This window comes from Triturus cristatus, chromosome 10 (genome assembly GCF_964204655.1).
Source record: "Triturus cristatus chromosome 10, aTriCri1.1, whole genome shotgun sequence".
NCBI classification, from domain to species: Eukaryota; Metazoa; Chordata; class Amphibia; order Caudata; family Salamandridae; genus Triturus; species Triturus cristatus.
The window spans coordinates 1,093,127,436-1,093,148,360 of record NC_140593.1 but is presented as its reverse complement, the minus strand read 5'-3'; the positions used below and the strand labels follow the sequence as shown (position 1 = coordinate 1,093,148,360).

Here is a 20,925-nt window from a genome sequence, read left to right as displayed (position 1 = left end):
TGTTTTTCTTTTTTGGATCCATTTCACAGGGGAGCAAATAAACGAAAGGAGGAAGGAGAAGGTAATACCTGTTTCTTGAAGTCTCTGCTTTCACTAAATGGGGAGGAGCGAGACAGAGAGGGAAGAGGGGGGACAAAGAGGGGAGGGGGGCAGCTGCCAGCGGCAGTAGAACTGGACAATGTTCTTGTCTTCTCTGGACACGAAGGAAAAGAAAGTCCTTTTCCTTCTCTGCCCGTTCCGCCCGTCCCCAAAAGACGAGCCTTAACTATCGGCCTTGGAAATTAATGCTGTTTAAAATAAGAAAGTAGGGGAACGGACACTATGAAATTTAAGAAGTAGGGGCACGCCGTGCCCTGCCGATCCGGCCCACTTCGTTCCGCTGCATTGGTTACAGAAGAAATATGAGGCTGCCGCAGATTCCAGTAGTGCCACCTATAGGAGTGCAAGAGCAATTGGGGGGAAAGATTTCTGGTTCCAGTCTGGCATCTGGTTAATTCAAAACTTGAGGAATCAAAAGATACAGAATCTGTCGGAAAGTTATTACTGACAATAAGTAACAACTTCTTTTCTACACAATCCCTAGATTTTTATATTAATATTCAAGAACACTCAGTAGAATAGCAAACACATCCATTTGAAATGGTGGTTAGAATGCCAAAAGAAAGATGTGAAAGACTATTACGGAATTATCGCCTCAAGTATGCCTTCTCAAAGTTTTATTTTTTTTATTCATGTGGGGCAAGCCTTGAGATTTCTAAAAAGAAAAAAAACTTATGGCTTCAGCAAGGCGTCATTTGTGTAGATCACTCATGGTTTTCCCAAAGAACATGATTGTTGAAATAAAAAAAAATATTGAAAGCACAGAGAATAAATCTGAAAAACAGAGACCGGCAAACCCAGATCCTAAATAATGCAGCAACCGTCATGAAAAGTGAAAGTACATTGAGGGTTTTTAGCCATCAGTTGGAGGCACACAGTACATTCTGCTTAGAAAAATGTTCTGGGATCCACACAAACCACACCACTCAGTATCTACTAGGTCTCTAGTTTTCAGAAATGCCCAGGATTGGTAGGGTTCGCTGTGTGCGAAGCCTTGGGTGCCGTTTTGACATCTGGGCCTGCAGAGAGTAATTTTCAGCAAGTGTTCTCTTCAAGAAATACATTATTCAATGCTTAAAGCCCATCTTGATTCTTTCTCTATGTGCATGCATAGGTATGTAATGTCTAATGGCATTAACTATGTTTAGTGCCTCCAGTGGTAAGTCCTTTGGTTTATTTCAGAAACTGCCGGACAAGTTAAGTGTAATGAGTTATTTTTCTCAAAAGTTGAAAAAATTGACTGAATTCGGTCTTGCAATTATGGTGTTCAGGGTTGATGTAAACTATTGTAGATGAAGGTATGACACTACCTTGGGCAGTTTAGTTCCACGAGCAACCCTAGTTCAAGGGCAGTGGGTGACTGATCTCATTAGAAGTGAGAGATACCAAATGGAAATTAAGTTAGATCAATGATTTGTTCATCATCTGGAATCTAGAGTGATACCATGCCAAAGTTTGAGAAATTTGCAAGAGAATTGAGTCTGAATGCCTCCAACTTGAAGTTTACTTCGGAAATGATCAAAGCTAGGACTGAGATTTAGATATGACTGTAAGATCACCACCAGCTGCTTGTTTGCATGTTACTTCACTCACAATATAAAACCCACATTTATTCCATAACCCCACATTTATTCCATAATGAAGCCTGTTCTCTAGTATTGCAATGTAACACATCAGTACCAAGTGAAAAAACAAGAGTAGCCCATTTGGTCGAGACCCTATCTTTATCATTCATATTTCATATGCCTAGGCTCTGATATCTTACAGGTTTTCCTAGACCCGCAGTCTTGATCGCATATACTAATTAAGTTTGATATGCAGAAAGAAAATGAGTTACTTACCTGTAACTTTAGTTATCCAGTATTGGTATCTTTCATAGATTCACAGGCTTAGAATCATCCCCGCCGACGAGGTGGGATTCTCGCGGTACTATAAAATATATACATATAAGTCATAAAAAACATTATACAATAGGCTACTAAGGACAGTGAAGTCACTACATTAGCCTATCTTAGTCCTTTTGTAAAAAGAACCAAATTTGGAACACAGCCACTCAGGCTGCAATACCCTCTTAGAACCCTCCACAGAGAGGCAAACCCTCAGATTTTCATAGCACAAGTGACAATAACATGTACAGGTAATAAGGTAAGCCTCTCCAGGGAGAAGGGTGGGTCGCATGTGAATCTATGAAAGATACCAATACTGGATAACTAAAGTTACAGGTAAGTAACTTGTTTTGTTATCCAGTATTGGGGTATCTTTCATAGATTCACATGCTTAGAATCAGAATAGTTAGCAGTAAAAAATCCTTAGTAGTATAGTGGATGGTGGGAATCATAAGAAAACAATAGATACCTCGTAACACCAATACAGCAATGCAATATAGGAAGGCGGTTTGGGAAAGAAAGAACGTAGTACAACAGGCTCATTAAGATGGAATGTAGAGGGAACCTTCGGAATAAACGTTGGATTAGTTCTGAGGAGGACATAATCATTGGTGAATCTCAAATAAGGTTGTTTGATAGTGAAAGCCTGGATTTCGCTGACTCTCCTATCAAAGGTGAGTGCCACTAAAAGTGCAGTTTTCCAAGAGAGGTATTTGAGGTCAGCCTTGTGAACAGGCTCAAATGGATGCTTCATGAGTTGTTGTAACACCAGATTAAGCCTCCATTCTGGAGGAGGGGCTTTGACGGGTGGGAAAGTTCTGAACAGCCCTTTTTAGAAATTGTTTGATTAAGCGATTAGAGCAAAGGGATGCAGCTCCTGCAGAACGTCTGTAGGTCGAGATGGCCGCTAAATGTAACTTGGGACAGAAATAAACATAAGACCAGACTTGGATAATGAAAGGAGATGAGGCAGAACTTTATCTGGAGAACATCGTACAGGATGTATATCTCTGTCAGCGCACAAGGCACAGAATCGTTTCCATTTCAAAGCATAAGTCTTTAAGGTAGAAGGAGCTCTTGCCCTAACAAGAATATCTCTACAATCCTGAGGTAGATCTATCTCCTTGAATTCTGTGAATCCAGAAACCATGCATGAAGATGCAATTGGACTGGATGAAGATGAAGAATCTGGCCCTTGCTCATTGATAAAAAGGTCGGAACTGCAGGAAGGCGGTATGGTCTGCGTTTGGACAGTAGGAGAAGCTCCGTAAACCAATGCTGACGCGGCCACCGCGGAGCAATGAGAATCATGCAACATGGTTCCATCTTTAGCTTGCGTAGAAGTCTTGGGATCAACGGAAAGCGGGGAAATGCATACGCAAAGATCCCTTTCCATCTCATCATGAAGGCGTTCCCCCACGAGCCCTTCTCCGTTTCCCAACTGGCAAATAATGGGCACTTCCGATTGTTCTTGGAGGCAAAGAGATTCAGATTTGGTTTGCCCCACATCCGAAATATGTGTTCCACGACTGATTGATCCAACTCCCATTCGTGACAGGACTTCGAGGTCCTGCTCAGAGTGTCTGCCAAAGTGTTGTGAATCCCTGGCAAATGCTCCACCTTGATCGTGATATTGTGATAAAGCAGCCATTTCCAAATGCTTTGAGCTTCTTGAGACAGAATGTGAGAACGGGTACCTCCTTGCTTGTTTAAGTAGTGCATGCAAGTGGTGGTGTTGGTTCTGATAAGAACTGTGGACCCTTGAAGCCTTGGGAGAAAGGACTGCAACGCCAGGAAAATTGCTCGAAGCGCCAAGAAATTGATATGCATTTTCGCCATAGCAGCGGACCACCTTAATCTTATGCAAAGATCTTGAAGGTGTGCACCCCACCCTTCTAGGGAGGCATCTGTAGTGAGGATGAAGTCCGGCACGAAAGGCAGAAAAGTGAGCCAGATTGAGACATTCTTGGAGCACAGCCACCAGAACAGCGCTTCTCGCATAACTGGAGTTATTTCCACTAGGTCGTCGAACGACCCCGAGATCTGCAGCCACTGACTATCTAGTTCCTTTTGAATCGGCCGCATCCTTAGACGGGTGTGAGGTACTAACAGAATTGCTGATGATAGTATTCCCAGGAATGATTTGATGATTCTCACAGAAGCGAACCTTCTTTTTAGGAGTTCTGATGCCAGAGAAACGAGACGTGATTGCCTTTCTTTGGACAAGAATGCCTTGTCCCGGGTAGTATCCAACACTGCCCCTAGAAATTGAATTCTTTGAGAAGGACAAAGAACTGATTTTTGAATGTTCAGGGACAGTCCCAGGGATTGAAATAGCTGTAGGCTTGTGGACGTTGCTCGAGAATCCTGCAGATAGGAAGGAGCCTTTATTAGCCAATCTTCCAGATAAGGGAATAATTGTATGCCTTGAAGTCTGAGGTGAGCCGCCACCGGAGCCAGGAATTTCGTAAAGACTCTCCTGGGCTGAGCGTAGGCCGAAGGAGAGGACTTTGAATTGGAAATGGGCACCTGCCACAGTGAAATAAAGGAATTTCCGATGCTTGGGGTGAATGGGGATGTGGAAGTATGCATCCTGGAGAATCAATGTTGTCATAAAATCTGCATGGTCCAGAAGCTGAAGGAATTCTTGAAGCGTGACTATGCAAAAGGATTTCTTCTGAAGATATTTGTTCAACTTTCTTAAATCCAGATAGGTCTCCATTCCCCTGACTTTTTCTATATTAGAAAAAAGCGGTAATAAAACCCTTTCCCCACCTGAGAGCGAGGCAATCTTTCTATCGCTCCTTTCGAGAGCATGGTTTTGCTTCCTTCCTGAGAAGAGCAAGATGTGGAGGATGTTTCTTTAAAGGTGGATTAGGAGGGGGGGATACTGACAAATTCCAGGGTATGCCCAAATTTGAGAATATCCAACACCCACTTGTCTGTGGTTAAAATCTTTTCCAATTGTTGAGATGTCTGGATACATTCGGAATCCTGTAAATAAGGGGTGGCAGATCTGCTGCAGGTGCTAAGAAGTCGTCGCTGCTTTCCAACAGAATCCCTGCCTTGAGGTTGACGCCTTCTATTCTGCTGTCTATAAGCGGCAGCTGGAGGGTTTCTGTAGGACTGCTGCTGTTGCTGTGGCTGCTGTTGATAATTATATCTTCCCTGATTGCCTTGGTTTTGGTATCTTTGATAGCCACCACGAAAGGAATACGATCCTCTGCCCCCAGCTCCCCAAAAAGGAGTCTTCCGATATTGTATAGTGCCAAGGGCTCTGGCAGTGTCAGTATCTTTTTTGATGTCTTGCAAAGCCTCATCTATATGTTTCCCGGATAACATATCACCATCAAATGGCATGTCCAAAATCTTCGTTTGGACCTCAGGACGAAACGTGGTAGATTTCAACCATCCCTGACGTCTAAGGACTGCTGCTCCGGCAAGTTGATGAAAGCCCAAGGAGGCTAGGTCCATAGAAATATGAATTTCTGATGCAGCCCATTCTCCTTCAAGAAGAATTTTCTTTGCCTCCTGCTTCTTGTCATCAGGTAGGCAATCGAGGTATGGAGAAATGTCTGACCATAGTTGGCGGTCATATCTCCCTAGAATCACCAAAGAGTTTGTAGCACGAACTGAAGCACCCGCCATGGTGGTGAAACGCTTACCAATCTTATAAAGGCGCCTCCCATCCTTATCCGGCGGTGCTGTCACAGGAGTGGATGGATTCCGAGACTTACGCTGAGCCGCCTGTGAAATAACGGAATCTGGTCTAGGATGTCCGGGCAAGCAAGCAGGAGCATTATCAGGTGCTTTGTACTTTTTATCGATTCTAGGGAGAATCGCAGGCACTGAAAATTGAGTTTTCATTATCTTAGTTCCTTCTTCCCAGATATGATGTATTATAGGGATAGAACGTATGGGCTTCCTACTCTGGTCCTTAAAATCAAAAAAGGAAACAATCTGTTTGCTTCACAGACACAGGAAGATGAAACCTTGTTGCTGCCCTTTCCATTATTGCGTGAAAACCTCCAATATCTTAAGGAGGGGAATCTACTGCCTGAGGAACTGGTGAGGATGGCGTAGGAATCAAGTATTCATCCCATTCATCCACAGTTGTGGGTGAGTTTGGTAATTCCCCATCTTCAGCCACAGTATCGCCATCGTCATCTTGGACTAAATGTTGCGCAGGTACAACCTCCTGAGGTACATTGATAAGGGCAGAAGGACCTGCAATTTGCAAAACCGTAGGCGTAGTAGGTTGTGTTGGAACAGGCGCTGTTGGTGGAAAGCGTGTATGATAATCCCTCAACATAGCAGTCAGATCTTGCATCAAGGCCATAGGCATTGCACTATAGGCTCCTGCTGAAATGAAGTCTCTTGAGGACCCCGCAGAGACTCACAAGGCTCATACTACCCTTCCTCATCATCCTGATATTTGATCCGGAGTTGAGAAGGGTTACGTGCTGGGCTAAAAAGTCCATCATCATCTGACTCCTCCGGATAGTGACTAGGAGGCAAGGGTGAAATATGAGAGACATCCTGGTAATAGTTTCTTGAAGATGGGAATGACGACGATAATTTTGATTTCAAAACTGGCGTAATCTGTAAAGATGTAGGCCTGTTACGCTTCAGCGTCGACGAGATGTACATAGACGGTGAGCCAGTATCAGCCGAGATAGACATAACAGAAGCTACCATCGATGTTGTAATCGTCGGCGGAAAAAGCATTGTCGACGATGTTGTCGTCGTAGTCGTCGAAGCTGCTGCCGTCGTCGACGGTGGACTAGTCGACGGGAGTTGTATGGTCATCGACGGCGGGCCCGTCGACGGAAGTAGTTTCGTCGTCGACGGTGGACCTGTCGACGAGAGATGTATCGTCGTCGAAAGCGTCGACGGCATGTGTGCCCTCGACGACTAGGTAGGCGTCGAAGAGATTGGTGTCGACTGCGATGATATAATAGTAGACGGTGCTGTCGTCGACGAAGCAACGGAATTTTCTTTGTTGACGTCGAGGAATCACTCACCATCTGAGGAGATTTCATCGTCGACGGTGCTTTTTTCGACGTTGACGGGATCCTGACAGACTCAGAATGAGTTTTCTGCTGTTTGAGGCAGTTTTCACTTAAATCTTGATTTTTTTCACCAGATTTCACCTCTGAAGAGAATGAAAGCTTCTCTTTTCTAGAGGAAGAGTGACCAGTCTCAGAGTGAGGCTGCTTCAAGGTCTCACTCTGTCGCTCAGGGGGATCATCAGATCTATCCCTCTTTTTGGCCAGAGGGGTGGACGTCTAAGGACCAACACTGCCATTATCTCCTGAAACTGATGTAGCCTTAAATTTCTCCAGCCAATCCAGCAATCTTCCTTCTCTGTCCTTCAAAGTCTTGGCAGGGAAGGTTCTACAAATCCTGCAGTCTTTAACCTTGTGTGCTGGGTAAAGACAATCAATACATTCCTTGTGGGGGATCCTCAAAATGTAGTCTCTTCTTCCCACATGAAGAACAAGGCAAAAACAAGCTTTTCTTAGAAGAATCAGACATAGCTACTCACAAAGTTCAGCCAAAGGTGAAGAAAAACTGAGCAGAGCTCAGGGAGACTCCCTGTCACACGACGTGCGGTAGAAAATCTGAGGGTTTGCCTCTCTGTGGAGGGTTCTAAGAGGGTGCTGCAGCCTGATTGGCTGTGTTCCAAATTTGGTTCTTTTTACAAAAGGACTAAGATAGGCTAATGTAGTGACTTTGCTGTCCATAGTAGCCTATTGTATGTTTTTTATGACTATTATGTATATATTTTATTGTACCGCGAGACTCCCACCTCGTCGGCGGGGTTGATTCTAAGCATGTGAATCTATGAAAGATACCCCAATACTGGATAAGTGATATGATAATAAATCACCAAGCATTGGCATAGTCAATATATCCTGCCTATAAGACCTATTGTGTTTGCCAATTATTCTTGCCATGCAATAGCAGCATGGTTAAAAAGAAATAAAAACACAATGATGCGGCACCCGCAGTGTACTTTTGTACGGTGAAGCAACACAGGGCGGGTTGGCTTAATCAAAACAGTGTGCTGGGATGTTAAGTACACAGCAGTTGGAGAGATTAAGCAACCCAGGGTAGGAAGTTAAGGAACACGGCGGGTGGGGGAGAAGCAACATGAATCAGAATACTGGCGAAAACGCAACAAGAGAGAAACACAAGTGGGGGTGGTGGGAGAAAAGTCAATGCGTGAGAGAGAGAGTGATTCGGAGGGGTGGAAGAAAAGCATATAAGGGAGACAGCTAGAAACATGCACACCAAAAAAGTCGTTATCTGAAAATAAGCAGAGGAATCATAGAAGCCAGCCAAAGAAAGAAATGGTAAAGAGGCTATGCTCCAGAGGAGGAAGAACACAAGATGGAGAGGCTGAAAAAGGGAAAGCACTACAATAGAATGTAAGCAAATAAAAGTGAGATTGTAAAGCCAACTAGTTGTAAACAATGGGCGGACCACAATTCCCTGTATGTTGTTAAGCCCAAAATATTCCTTTGATAACCAGACAGCTTAACCGAATAATAATAAGTGATATTGCTAATTGCTGTTTTGATGAGCTCATTGCGGCATGAAGAATTTGAAAGAAAAGTAATTGGGCATCTGTCGTCATAGAAATATTAATTTGCTAAGCAATCAAAGAATTTTTTTAAAAAAAGACGTTATTGCTAGCTGATTGAACTAGGTTTTCTTTTATATAGGGATGTTAAGTACGTATCTATGAGGTTTGAATGTCTACCAATTCACATTCATCTACAATAAATATCATGACTATTCTATCTGATAATAGTTCTGTTTTTTTTAAGTTGACATATACTGATCTGGATAACTGCTGAAGTTAATTCAAGGTTAAAAGATTGTCAAATCTCCTAAATACTTTGTAGGTTGTTGTCTGCCTTTTTAAATAAATGTCATTCAGACAGTTTGTTTTCTAATCATTTAATGTAATTTCTTAGGAATTCCATCAACAGAAGATACTATGAATGGACTCATGATGCAGAGTGCCTGCCAATCCAAGCAAGGCACTCTTATGTACTCTACAGACAGTATAGGAATTTCAAATGAGTGGGGCTGCAATATAAACTGCACAAACACCATTTTAAGTAGCAATGGACAAAATGTAAGTTACAGCAATTTTCCAAATAGTGAACTGTGCCACATATATATGTTAACGCTCTTGATTACGTTTTATTGAAATAATTTTTGTTATGAAGAGGTTCACCTCATAACCTGTGAAGTTGAATTGTGTGAATTACAATAATATTGTTCTTTTTCTGTTTTGTTTAATTATGAAGGTTCAGTCAATTTTGCTTTCATCATTTTACCTCTACTTTATTCCCATAAAGCAGATGTGACTTTAATTATCCATTATATGAATCTCTTCAAGTTCATTAATAGTAAAATACAAACCATTTTCAGTTTGAAAATAGTTCAATAGGAGAAAACATCTTCTGTTAGTTTTTTTGACAAGATCGGTTAACTAAAACAGTGATAACAAGTACATTTGACCAAAGACACTATCTTGTAAAAAAACATGGAAAACTGTAAAAACATAAAGGAAGATATATATATATATATATTCACTGAAAAAACCATAGGTTTCACACATGTTATAGTTAGCGGAAATTTTACTGATAAAAAACCAATGAAATTCCCCCGTTATAGTTAGTGCAGGCAACTATAACTCACGCGACCGCAATCCTCTGCTGATGCTAATACTGTATTTAGACACTTATTTGCCCATGTCTTCTTCCATACATTTTTAGCTATACATATATTACAAATATTTTGTTTCATAAAGACACATATGTCATCAGCAGAAGATTGCGGTCGCGTGAGTTATAGTTGACTGCACTAACTATAACGGGGGAATTTCATTGGTTTTTTATCAGTAAAATTTCCGCTAACTATAACATGTGTGAAACCTATGGTTTTTTCAGTGAATTTGCAAGGTTTTTTAAATGCTAATTCCTAACTATAACGTGTGTGAAACCTATGGTTTTTTCAGTGAATTTGTACGGTTTTTTAAATGCTAAGTTACTTTACGCCATTCGTGGCGTGCGCGCCCACTTAACGCAGTTCGTTCCGTGCGCGCACGGTGCGCTTCGCGCACCGCGCGCCCACTTTACGCAGTTAGTGCCGTGCACGCACGGTGGGCACGCGGTGCGCTACACGCACCGCATGCCCACGTTACGCTAGGTGGGCCATGTACGCACGATGCGCTTCGCGCACCGTGCGCACATGGAGGACATATGATGCACTTCGTTTTGAAAGGTAATATTTTAATTTTTCGTAGATTTTATAAGCCATGCACAAATGGTGCCCTTCGGGCACCATTTGTACACGGGGTGGAGGGAGTGTGGATAATTTTTTTTTTTATTATTTTTTTTTAAAATATTTTAGTTTATCTCATCTCTAATAAGCCATGCACAATTGGTGCCCTGCGGACACCAATTGCACACGGGGTGGAGAGAGTGTGGATAATTTTTATTTTTTTTTTAAATTTTTTACCGTACGCGTACGGTAAGCGTAATCGGCGAAATTACCAAAAAAATAAAAATTCCGTTTTTGGCCTTGGGGGATCTTTCGGGACTCCCTCAAAATGGCTATGTGTGTGGGAGCTGTCTAAACAGCCCCTTTACATGTTTTTGGGCTTTATATTTTAGAAATCACTCTCAGTGCGAGAGAGAAAATGGCGGCCGCCGCTTCCTGGTTTCGGCCGATTCGAATGTTTACTAAGATCTAAGAGCCAATCAGAATCGCGCTCGCGCACGCCACCGTACGCGTACGGTAAGCGTACCGTAAGCGCACCGTAAGCTGGCTCAGATATATATATTGATTTAAAGGCTATTTTCTCAGAATCTACTGAACAGATTTACACCAAACCTACAAAAGGCACTTCCTTGACCTGAGGACTACCTCTCTGCCAAATTTCTAGTAATTCTGTTCAGCCGTTTGGGCTGTAGCCCTGTCTAAAGGTCCTACGGAAAAATGCATGGGAAAAACGCGTTTTGGGACCCCCCTTTTATCTCAGCCCCCGCTTGACGAATCCCCCCGAGACTTTCAGGGTAGGAGCGGAGCGTAGCGCCCCACCTATTTGGAAAAATTCGCGAGGATTCGTCGACCGGCGCCAAAGTTATTCAAAATAGAATGTTGCGGATTTCCTATGGAAACGTGGTCCTAACTATAACTATCTACTGGCGACCGCCAGTAGGTAATATATATATATATATATATATATATATATATGCAGTGCGTTCAAACTCATTGGAGTTTGCCCAATCCTGGGCGTTTATGGTTTAAATAGTGGGAGTGTCAAAGCGCCATACTCAAGTCGAGCCTCTGAAGACGAGCGAAGGCTCAGAAACGCGTCAGGCTTTAAATCGAGACATGAGAGCTGCAGACCGGCATGCGGAGATGTCCTTTACCCGCTTGTAAGTGAAGTGCTGCTGGATGAGTGCAACCTTGCCTGTGGGCACCTTGGAGCTTTAATTGACACGCGGCAGCCCAGCCGCGAAGGTTTGCACCCCCCCGAGAAAAATGGGGGTCACGGGGGCCGGAATTCGCCGAGCCTCTGAAGTGAGGCAGCAGCCGAGGGATCAATGGACACCTGCATCCCGGGGCCCATCCAGGGCTGTGAAATGGCAGAGACGCACCCATACAGGGAGATGACACGGACTATTAGTCCCACAATGCAGTGCGTTCAAACTCATTGGAGTTTGCCCAATCCTGGGCGTTTATGGTTTAAATAGTGGGAGTGTCAAAGCGCCATACTCAAGTCGAGCCTCTGAAGACGAGCGAAGGCTCAGAAACGCGTCCGGCTTTAAATCGAGACATGAGAGCTGCAGACCGGCATGCGGAGATGTCCTTTACCCGCTTGTAAGTGAAGTGCTGCTGGATGAGTGCAACCTTGCCTGTGGGCACCTTGGAGCTTTAATTGACACGCGGCAGCCCAGCCGCGAAGGTTTGCACCCCCCCGAGAAAAATGGGGGTCACGGGGGCCGGAATTCGCCGAGCCTCTGAAGTGAGGCAGCAGCCGAGGGATCAATGGACACCTGCATCCCGGGGCCCATCCAGGGCTGTGAAATGGCAGAGACGCACCCATACAGGGAGATGACACGGACTATTAGTCCCACAATGCAGTGCGTTCAAACTCATTGGAGTTTGCCCAATCCTGGGCGTTTATGGTTTAAATAGTGGGAGTGTCAAAGCGCCATACTCAAGTCGAGCCTCTGAAGACGAGCGAAGGCTCAGAAACGCGTCAGGCTTTAAATCGAGACATGAGAGCTGCAGACCGGCATGCGGAGATGTCCTTTACCCGCTTGTAAGTGAAGTGCTGCTGGATGAGTGCAACCTTGCCTGTGGGCACCTTGGAGCTTTAATTGACACGCGGCAGCCCAGCCGCGAAGGTTTGCACCCCCCCGAGAAAAATGGGGGTCACGGGGGCCGGAATTCGCCGAGCCTCTGAAGTGAGGCAGCAGCCGAGGGATCAATGGACACCTGCATCCCGGGGCCCATCCAGGGCTGTGAAATGGCAGAGACGCACCCATACAGGGAGATGACACGGACTATTAGTCCCACAATGCAGTGCGTTCAAACTCATTGGAGTTTGCCCAATCCTGGGCGTTTATGGTTTAAATAGTGGGAGTGTCAAAGCGCCATACTCAAGTCGAGCCTCTGAAGACGAGCGAAGGCTCAGAAACGCGTCAGGCTTTAAATCGAGACATGAGAGCTGCAGACCGGCATGCGGAGATGTCCTTTACCCGCTTGTAAGTGAAGTGCTGCTGGATGAGTGCAACCTTGCCTGTGGGCACCTTGGAGCTTTAATTGACACGCGGCAGCCCAGCCGCGAAGGTTTGCACCCCCCCGAGAAAAATGGGGGTCACGGGGGCCGGAATTCGCCGAGCCTCTGAAGTGAGGCAGCAGCCGAGGGATCAATGGACACCTGCATCCCGGGGCCCATCCAGGGCTGTGAAATGGCAGAGACGCACCCATACAGGGAGATGACACGGACTATTAGTCCCACAATGCAGTGCGTTCAAACTCATTGGAGTTTGCCCAATCCTGGGCGTTTATGGTTTAAATAGTGGGAGTGTCAAAGCGCCATACTCAAGTCGAGCCTCTGAAGACGAGCGAAGGCTCAGAAACGCGTCAGGCTTTAAATCGAGACATGAGAGCTGCAGACCGGCATGCGGAGATGTCCTTTACCCGCTTGTAAGTGAAGTGCTGCTGGATGAGTGCAACCTTGCCTGTGGGCACCTTGGAGCTTTAATTGACACGCGGCAGCCCAGCCGCGAAGGTTTGCACCCCCCCGAGAAAAATGGGGGTCACGGGGGCCGGAATTCGCCGAGCCTCTGAAGTGAGGCAGCAGCCGAGGGATCAATGGACACCTGCATCCCGGGGCCCATCCAGGGCTGTGAAATGGCAGAGACGCACCCATACAGGGAGATGACACGGACTATTAGTCCCACAATGCAGTGCGTTCAAACTCATTGGAGTTTGCCCAATCCTGGGCGTTTATGGTTTAAATAGTGGGAGTGTCAAAGCGCCATACTCAAGTCGAGCCTCTGAAGACGAGCGAAGGCTCAGAAACGCGTCAGGCTTTAAATCGAGACATGAGAGCTGCAGACCGGCATGCGGAGATGTCCTTTACCCGCTTGTAAGTGAAGTGCTGCTGGATGAGTGCAACCTTGCCTGTGGGCACCTTGGAGCTTTAATTGACACGCGGCAGCCCAGCCGCGAAGGTTTGCACCCCCCGAGAAAAATGGGGGTCACGGGGGCCGGAATTCGCCGAGCCTCTGAAGTGAGGCAGCAGCCGAGGGATCAATGGACACCTGCATCCCGGGGCCCATCCAGGGCTGTGAAATGGCAGAGACGCACCCATACAGGGAGATGACACGGACTATTAGTCCCACAATGCAGTGCGTTCAAACTCATTGGAGTTTGCCCAATCCTGGGCGTTTATGGTTTAAATAGTGGGAGTGTCAAAGCGCCATACTCAAGTCGAGCCTCTGAAGACGAGCGAAGGCTCAGAAACGCGTCAGGCTTTAAATCGAGACATGAGAGCTGCAGACCGGCATGCGGAGATGTCCTTTACCCGCTTGTAAGTGAAGTGCTGCTGGATGAGTGCAACCTTGCCTGTGGGCACCTTGGAGCTTTAATTGACACGCGGCAGCCCAGCCGCGAAGGTTTGCACCCCCCCGAGAAAAATGGGGGTCACGGGGGCCGGAATTCGCCGAGCCTCTGAAGTGAGGCAGCAGCCGAGGGATCAATGGACACCTGCATCCCGGGGCCCATCCAGGGCTGTGAAATGGCAGAGACGCACCCATACAGGGAGATGACACGGACTATTAGTCCCACAATGCAGTGCGTTCAAACTCATTGGAGTTTGCCCAATCCTGGGCGTTTATGGTTTAAATAGTGGGAGTGTCAAAGCGCCATACTCAAGTCGAGCCTCTGAAGACGAGCGAAGGCTCAGAAACGCGTCAGGCTTTAAATCGAGACATGAGAGCTGCAGACCGGCATGCGGAGATGTCCTTTACCCGCTTGTAAGTGAAGTGCTGCTGGATGAGTGCAACCTTGCCTGTGGGCACCTTGGAGCATATATATATATATATATATATATATATATATATATATATATATATATATATATATATATATATATATATAAAATCTACTGGCGGTCGCCAGTAGATAGTTATAGTTACAACCTAGTTTCCATAGGAAATCTCAAAATTCTATTTTGAATAACTTTGGCGCCGGTTGACGAATCCTCGCGAAATTTTCAAAACTAATGGGGCGCTCCGCTCAGCTCCTACCCTGAAAGTCTCGGGGTGATTCGTCAAGCGGGGGCCGAGAAAAAGGGGGGGTCCCAAAACGCGTTTTCCCCATGCATTTTTCCATAGGACCTTTAGTCGCAGCTACAGCCCGAACGGCTGAACAGAATTACGAGAAATTTGGCAGAGAGGTAGCCATAAGGTCAAGGAAGTGCCTTTTGCAGGTCTGGTGGAAATCTGTTCAGTATTTCCTGAGAAAATAGCATTTAAAAGCATATCAATATCTATACGCGCGCACCGTGCGCGCACTGTGCGCGCACCCTGCCGTGCGCGAGCGCAATTCTGATTGGTTGTTAGATGTCGGTAAACATTCGAATCAGTCGAAACCAGGAAGTGTCGGCCGCCATTTTGTCTCTCGCAGTCTGAGGGGGTGAAAAAAAAAAGGTGGAGAACGTGAAAAGGGGGCAGAGTGGACATTTCCTGACCCCCTAGCCTTGGTCAGGGGGTCACAGAAGGACCCCCAAGGGAGAAAAAAACATTTTTTTTTTTTTTTAAATCGCGAGGTGCGCGCACCGTGCGCGCACGGCTTGCACTGCGGACCGTGGGTGCTCGGTGCGCGAAGCGCACCGAGAGCCCACAGCGCGCACACCTCATGATTTTAAAAAAAAAAAAAGCCTGAACAAAAAAAAATTATAAATACATAACTTAGCATTTAAAAAACCGTACAAATTCACTGGAAAAAACCATAGGTTTCACACACGTTATAGTTAGGAATTAGCATTTAAAAAACCTTGCAAATTCACTTAAAAAACCATAGGTTTCACACATGTTATAGTTAGCTGGACATTTCGTAAAAAACCAATGAAATTCCCCCGTTATAGTTAGTGCAGGCAACTATAACTCGCGCGACCGCAATCCTCTGCTGATGACATCAGATATTACATCACTGATGACATATGTGTCTTTATGAAAAATAAATATTTGTAATATATGTATAGCTAAAGATTAATGGAAGAAGACATGGGTAAATAAGTGTCTAAATACAGTGATGTAATATCTGACGTCATCAGCAGAGGATTGCGGTCGCGTGAGTTATACACAACCACCTGTACTGTCCCCTTGGGCAACAAGTGAGTCATGCAGTCCCCTTGGGCAACAAGTGAGTCATGCAGCATATTTTTTTTGCTTATTAAACAAAAATATTGAGTGCTATCTTTTTGTCAATAAAAGCTCTTTTTTTTAAAACTCTGGTTCTGCATTCAGAGGATCTTCATGAATATGAATCAAAAACTGTTGAATATTCCCTGCTGCATACACGAACCCCACACCTTTTTGAATAGTTTCCTTCCTTGGAAACCACACTAAAAAATGGCTCTGTCCTTGAACGTAATCAGGCCCATATGTACTTTTGACCGATGCGAGTGCATCAGACTAAGAGCCACACTTGAAAATATGAAAGCGAGGAAGAAAAGGAGAAGGCTAGAAAGATCAGTTTTCCAACGTGCCTGAACAAGTCTGCCTCCTCCTGACAAGGACGCCCCTAGAGCTAGATGCAGGGAGAGAAAATCAAGTGGCAGAGAAATATGCTACTACCATTTGTGTCACCACCAGAGAATGAAGTTGAAAATATTAACTTTGACATCGAGAGCATGAGCGCTGATCTGTTCGATGTCGAAGGACAGCCCTGGCTATCAATGGATAACATACAACCTTGTTGATGTTTAGACATTCAAGGTCCGTGTTGAAGAAATCATCATCTCTGTTGAAACATTGACCACAGTCATTGGCTACTGTCACACAGTCGACGGTGAAAAGGGCAAGATTGACATTGACTGCTTTACCATCGATGTCGAAGTGACAAAGTATTTTCTCTCTTTACGTCTCGCACAGTCTGGTCTATATCACAATCTTTTATCCATTCAACTTATTCTGAGACATTTACCTAGTTAGACGTTCACTGAACATGCAACCTCAACCCTTTCCAAATAAGAGACAAAGAGAGGAGACTTTTGCTTTATTGGGCAATAAGGTAAAGGGGCCAGATCTGGGGATGTGGCCATATTCTAATGCCCAAAAAGAGCCAATCATCCCATTTTAGATCCATTTCAGAACCATGTAAGGTCCCTTGATCTTTTTCCTCCGAGGAAATGATTGGAAGCAACTTTCATGTCTCCAAATTAGAAAATGGAAGCCTACTTTCCCACAGCAGCCTACAGGTAGCAAACCCAACTCTCCTCACAGTACTCCCATGGGTAGATGAAGGAGATCATCTACCATATCCCGATCTCCTTACTTGTACTTGTTTGAGTTTCAAACATCATGCACACCTACCTCACCTCCTCTGTCGGGGCTTTACCGGTGAACGACATTAAGATATTTCAGGAGTTACTTGGAACAGGATCTAAAGTGAATATTTTATCAGAGACCAGTCCTTTCTGTAAAACTTGAAACCCTCCAACCAAGGGCAACACCAAATCCTCTATTGCCCTTAGCACTGGGTCATTTAGAAATAGCGGAGGGCAACCTTTTACGCTAGCTACAGTTAAAGCACTGGCACCACGCTTACTGAAGAGGTATAGATCCCCGAAACAGTACCAGCATTTCCTCAAAGCAGATCTGAAATTGGATTCAGTCATCACAGGTGTCTGATGCAGGCATGTGTCTACCCCAAAGCCATCTGCACCACCAGAGAGGGAAAGTAAAAGGCTTGACACTCAGGGTTCGCAACGTTATTACAATATAAAATGTACAATGTAACACACACACAACATTATAAAAGGGCACTATATAAAGGATCAAACACTAGTTAATCAGTAAAGCATTGGATTCATTTGTACTATATCCAATGTACTTTATCCCCTGTAAAGAAAGTAAGAAATTCTCTTTAAAATAAAACTAGCAGATAGCAGCAGTATTTAAAACTATCATGACCTCAGTAAGTGCAGTATAAACCTTAGAAGCAATTTCCTTTAAAAGGCACAGTTAATGGCCCTAATATTTTTAGACTCCTCACAGACATTGGTGTATCAGGCATTCATCCCTTTCTTTGTGTACTGCCAAGGAAAACTAAGACTTCTATAATCCTCCTCCTGTGCTGGTATTTATGATGGGTTCAACCATTGTTTCCTTAATCCAGCTTTGAGCAGACAAAACAGAAAGTAAAGCAGCATAATAGATACATTATCACAATTGGAAACATGGGATGATGAATGGGTGCTGTTGTCCTTGCAGCATAGTTATATATAAGAGATCCCCCTCGACTAAACATTAGGAAGAGTCTCTTCACCATGTCAGAGGCATGGGGGCACATTTCATTCAAATGTGATTCTCTAATTCACAACTGTTCATGCAAATTTAACTCTTGTGTTCCACCTATTGTTTTTCATCCAATAATAGCATTCTGTGCTAGCAGAGTGACCCAGTAAGGGACAGACCTTTGTCTTTCCCAGTGAGCAGATTTCAGTTTTTTGAGATCTCTCCCAACTATGCAGTCAGTAGAAGCACACATATTGAACAAATCAGGTTTCTGGCAGGTAGATCTCCACATATCTGAGCCAAGTCAAACCAGGTGGCACTGGGGTTCTACAATCACATCTGTATGACGTTTATAGGCTAGAGTTTAACCACCGAAAACCCAGAACAAAAGAGGTTTAAGGCAACCACCAAACTGGTACAGTATACCTTATTTCAGTTTTTAAATGGATGATTGGAATCCGGGTTCTAAACTGCCCTAACTGCCGCCAGGAATCTATTCTCCACTCTGTCTATTTGAGAGCAGCGTAAGAGGCTCCACTGTTCTACTACAGAAGATGCAGCTGTAATTGATTTAACCTCTTGAACAAGTTAAACCTTTGATACAGAATAACAACTTAAATGGTGGTCAAACTTTAGGACACCTCCAAATAAAGGAGTTTAAGGCAGTTTACTTTCTGTAATCTGGGAATACTAAGAACCAGTCATACAAACCTGAAATCCCGGCAGCCATAAGAAGCAATAATTACGTGGTTTTCGTGACCTAAGAAGAGAAAAATGCCACTTTGTGTGTATTTTTACTACCCATTTTTATAACAATGGTTTTAAACGAATTAATAACAAAAGATTTCTCCCTGCAGTAATACAAAAGTTTCATCCAGCAGTAGTTCTTTTGCATTTTCTGTGCGACCCTTTTAAATCGCATCACCTGTGAAAAGCCGAATGATAACGTGATGATACCCCACTGTAGGTACCTTTTAAGAAACTTCAACTGTTCTACCAGGACATAAGTTAATAACATATTAAACTGGGATGTCATTATGGGGCAAGCATGGCATTACCCCTTGTTAATTGGGAAAGTTTAATATAATACCTCCTGTGTACGCCTACCACCACATGCTCAAATAGGCTGGTTAAATCCAGCACTGCACAATACAATCCATAAAAGGAGATATGTTGACTGGATCAAAGCTTGTCATTGAAACAATTGAGCATAGAACACTTCCGCTAAGAAAACTATTACCTAAAGTTTTTCTCCAGGGTGCCAATTTCCTCCCAAAAATCCCCATTAAGCGAGATATTACCATTTTGTCAGGAATCCTTTGTCAGGAATCTGCTACATGGGATGAGCACACCACAGTTAATAGCCACAGGCGTCCCAGGGGTCACATTATGTATAAATAATGTGCTAGGAAAGAGAAAGCAGCGGGTATACAGGAATACAGTAAGGAAAAATGGGGCGAAAAACCACTTTATCAGATTGAATGCTCTAGGACATGGGAACACATTCAGGAGATGACAAAGTTAATAAAGTTCATAAATAAAGAACAGCACAACAATTGTAGAAAAAACACTTGAATATTTCTCCCCATCTGCATGGCCCGGAGAATGCTGGCCCAGACAACGTGAAAGAACCTTGTCTACTGGAAACCGCTTGTGACTGTAAATAAGCACAAAACACCAAAAAACAAGGACTTGTCCTAGTCTGGGCTAACTTGGGGCAAGGGCTGCCAGGAAAACTACACAGAAGAACAGAAAGCCCACACACTTGCAATGTTGCCCGATAGTGTGCTTCTATAAAAACCCTGGCCTTTTATATTGCCTCTAATGGCATGAAACAGGAAGGAACGAGTAAGACCCTTCTCGTAGATTCCTCAACTGATTCGGATCATCTAGGTCCAAACTTTGGGTTGCAGTTGGTTGACACTTGTTCAAGAATGACGGCCTCCCTCTCATAATGCAAAGTCTTGCTCATCCACCATCTCAGACCTAGATGGTAAATCCTCCAGATCCCTAAATCTCTAATCTGAGTTCCTTTTACATTGCTACCATCTTGAACTTACTGAGGCCTTTCTTTTCTCTGATGTGCAAAATGAGTGTAAGGTCTGACCGCCTTCAAACAGGGGACAAAGTAACTTCCTGAATACTTTGCCCACTTTGTCTATTAATGAAATCTGCTTGCAATGTGCTGGGCATACCTGGTCCATTTTCTTCAAAACATACACTCTGCCAGCACCCTTCCAAGAGAAATCTCCTGATCGTTAAAATTACAGTAAGAATTTACGAGTACTGGGGCCCAGATATCAATATCCATTTTATAGAGATACACAACAGTGTAATCTGCCCAGGGTGCTTTACTTGAGCTTTGGTTTCCCAAGTCTTTTCTAACTTTGACCTAGTAAAGGGATCCATTCTGTCATCAATCTTCAAAAATCTCTCGCATTATGGTTATTAGCCGACTCCTTGAAATCTTTCCATGCTCTCCCTGCATGAAGCAACTGAATAGAAATCTGTGGATGATGATCCCTGCCTTCAACCTGTTTTTTTTTTGTTTTCTTGTCTTTTTTTAAAGGGAATCATTGTGAAAATATTAATTGAAATCCCCTGGCCTTGATTGGTGGAAGTAGCTGTCAATCTGTAAGAATAGTTAAACATTTTTGAATTATTTCATTTTGTAGAGAAGAGGAGCAATTCATGTATAGGAGGCCACTTAATAGACCTGAGGTGAGAGGAGACCAACAACACTAGACCATGCACGTCTTCTTTGTCAAAGCTTGAAGCCACAACTATTCTCAGGGTAAAGATCTGTTAGGGATTTAGTTGGCCAGATTTTCTGTAACCAGTTTGTCACTATGACCATGTGCTCTTCTTTCTTGGCA

At 44.2% G+C, this 20,925-nt stretch overlaps 1 protein-coding gene across 1 annotated transcript in view; it reads left to right on the top strand.

The window, feature by feature from the left end:
• Nucleotides 1-20,925, top strand: part of UNKL (unk like zinc finger) — a 514,610-nt gene that overhangs the window by 330,659 nt on the left and 163,026 nt on the right. Inside the window, exon 8 of the mRNA XM_085629284.1 lies at nt 8,972-9,135. Coding sequence (XP_085485410.1) covers nt 8,972-9,135 — 164 coding nt within the window. The remainder of the gene's footprint in view (nt 1-8,971; nt 9,136-20,925) is intronic.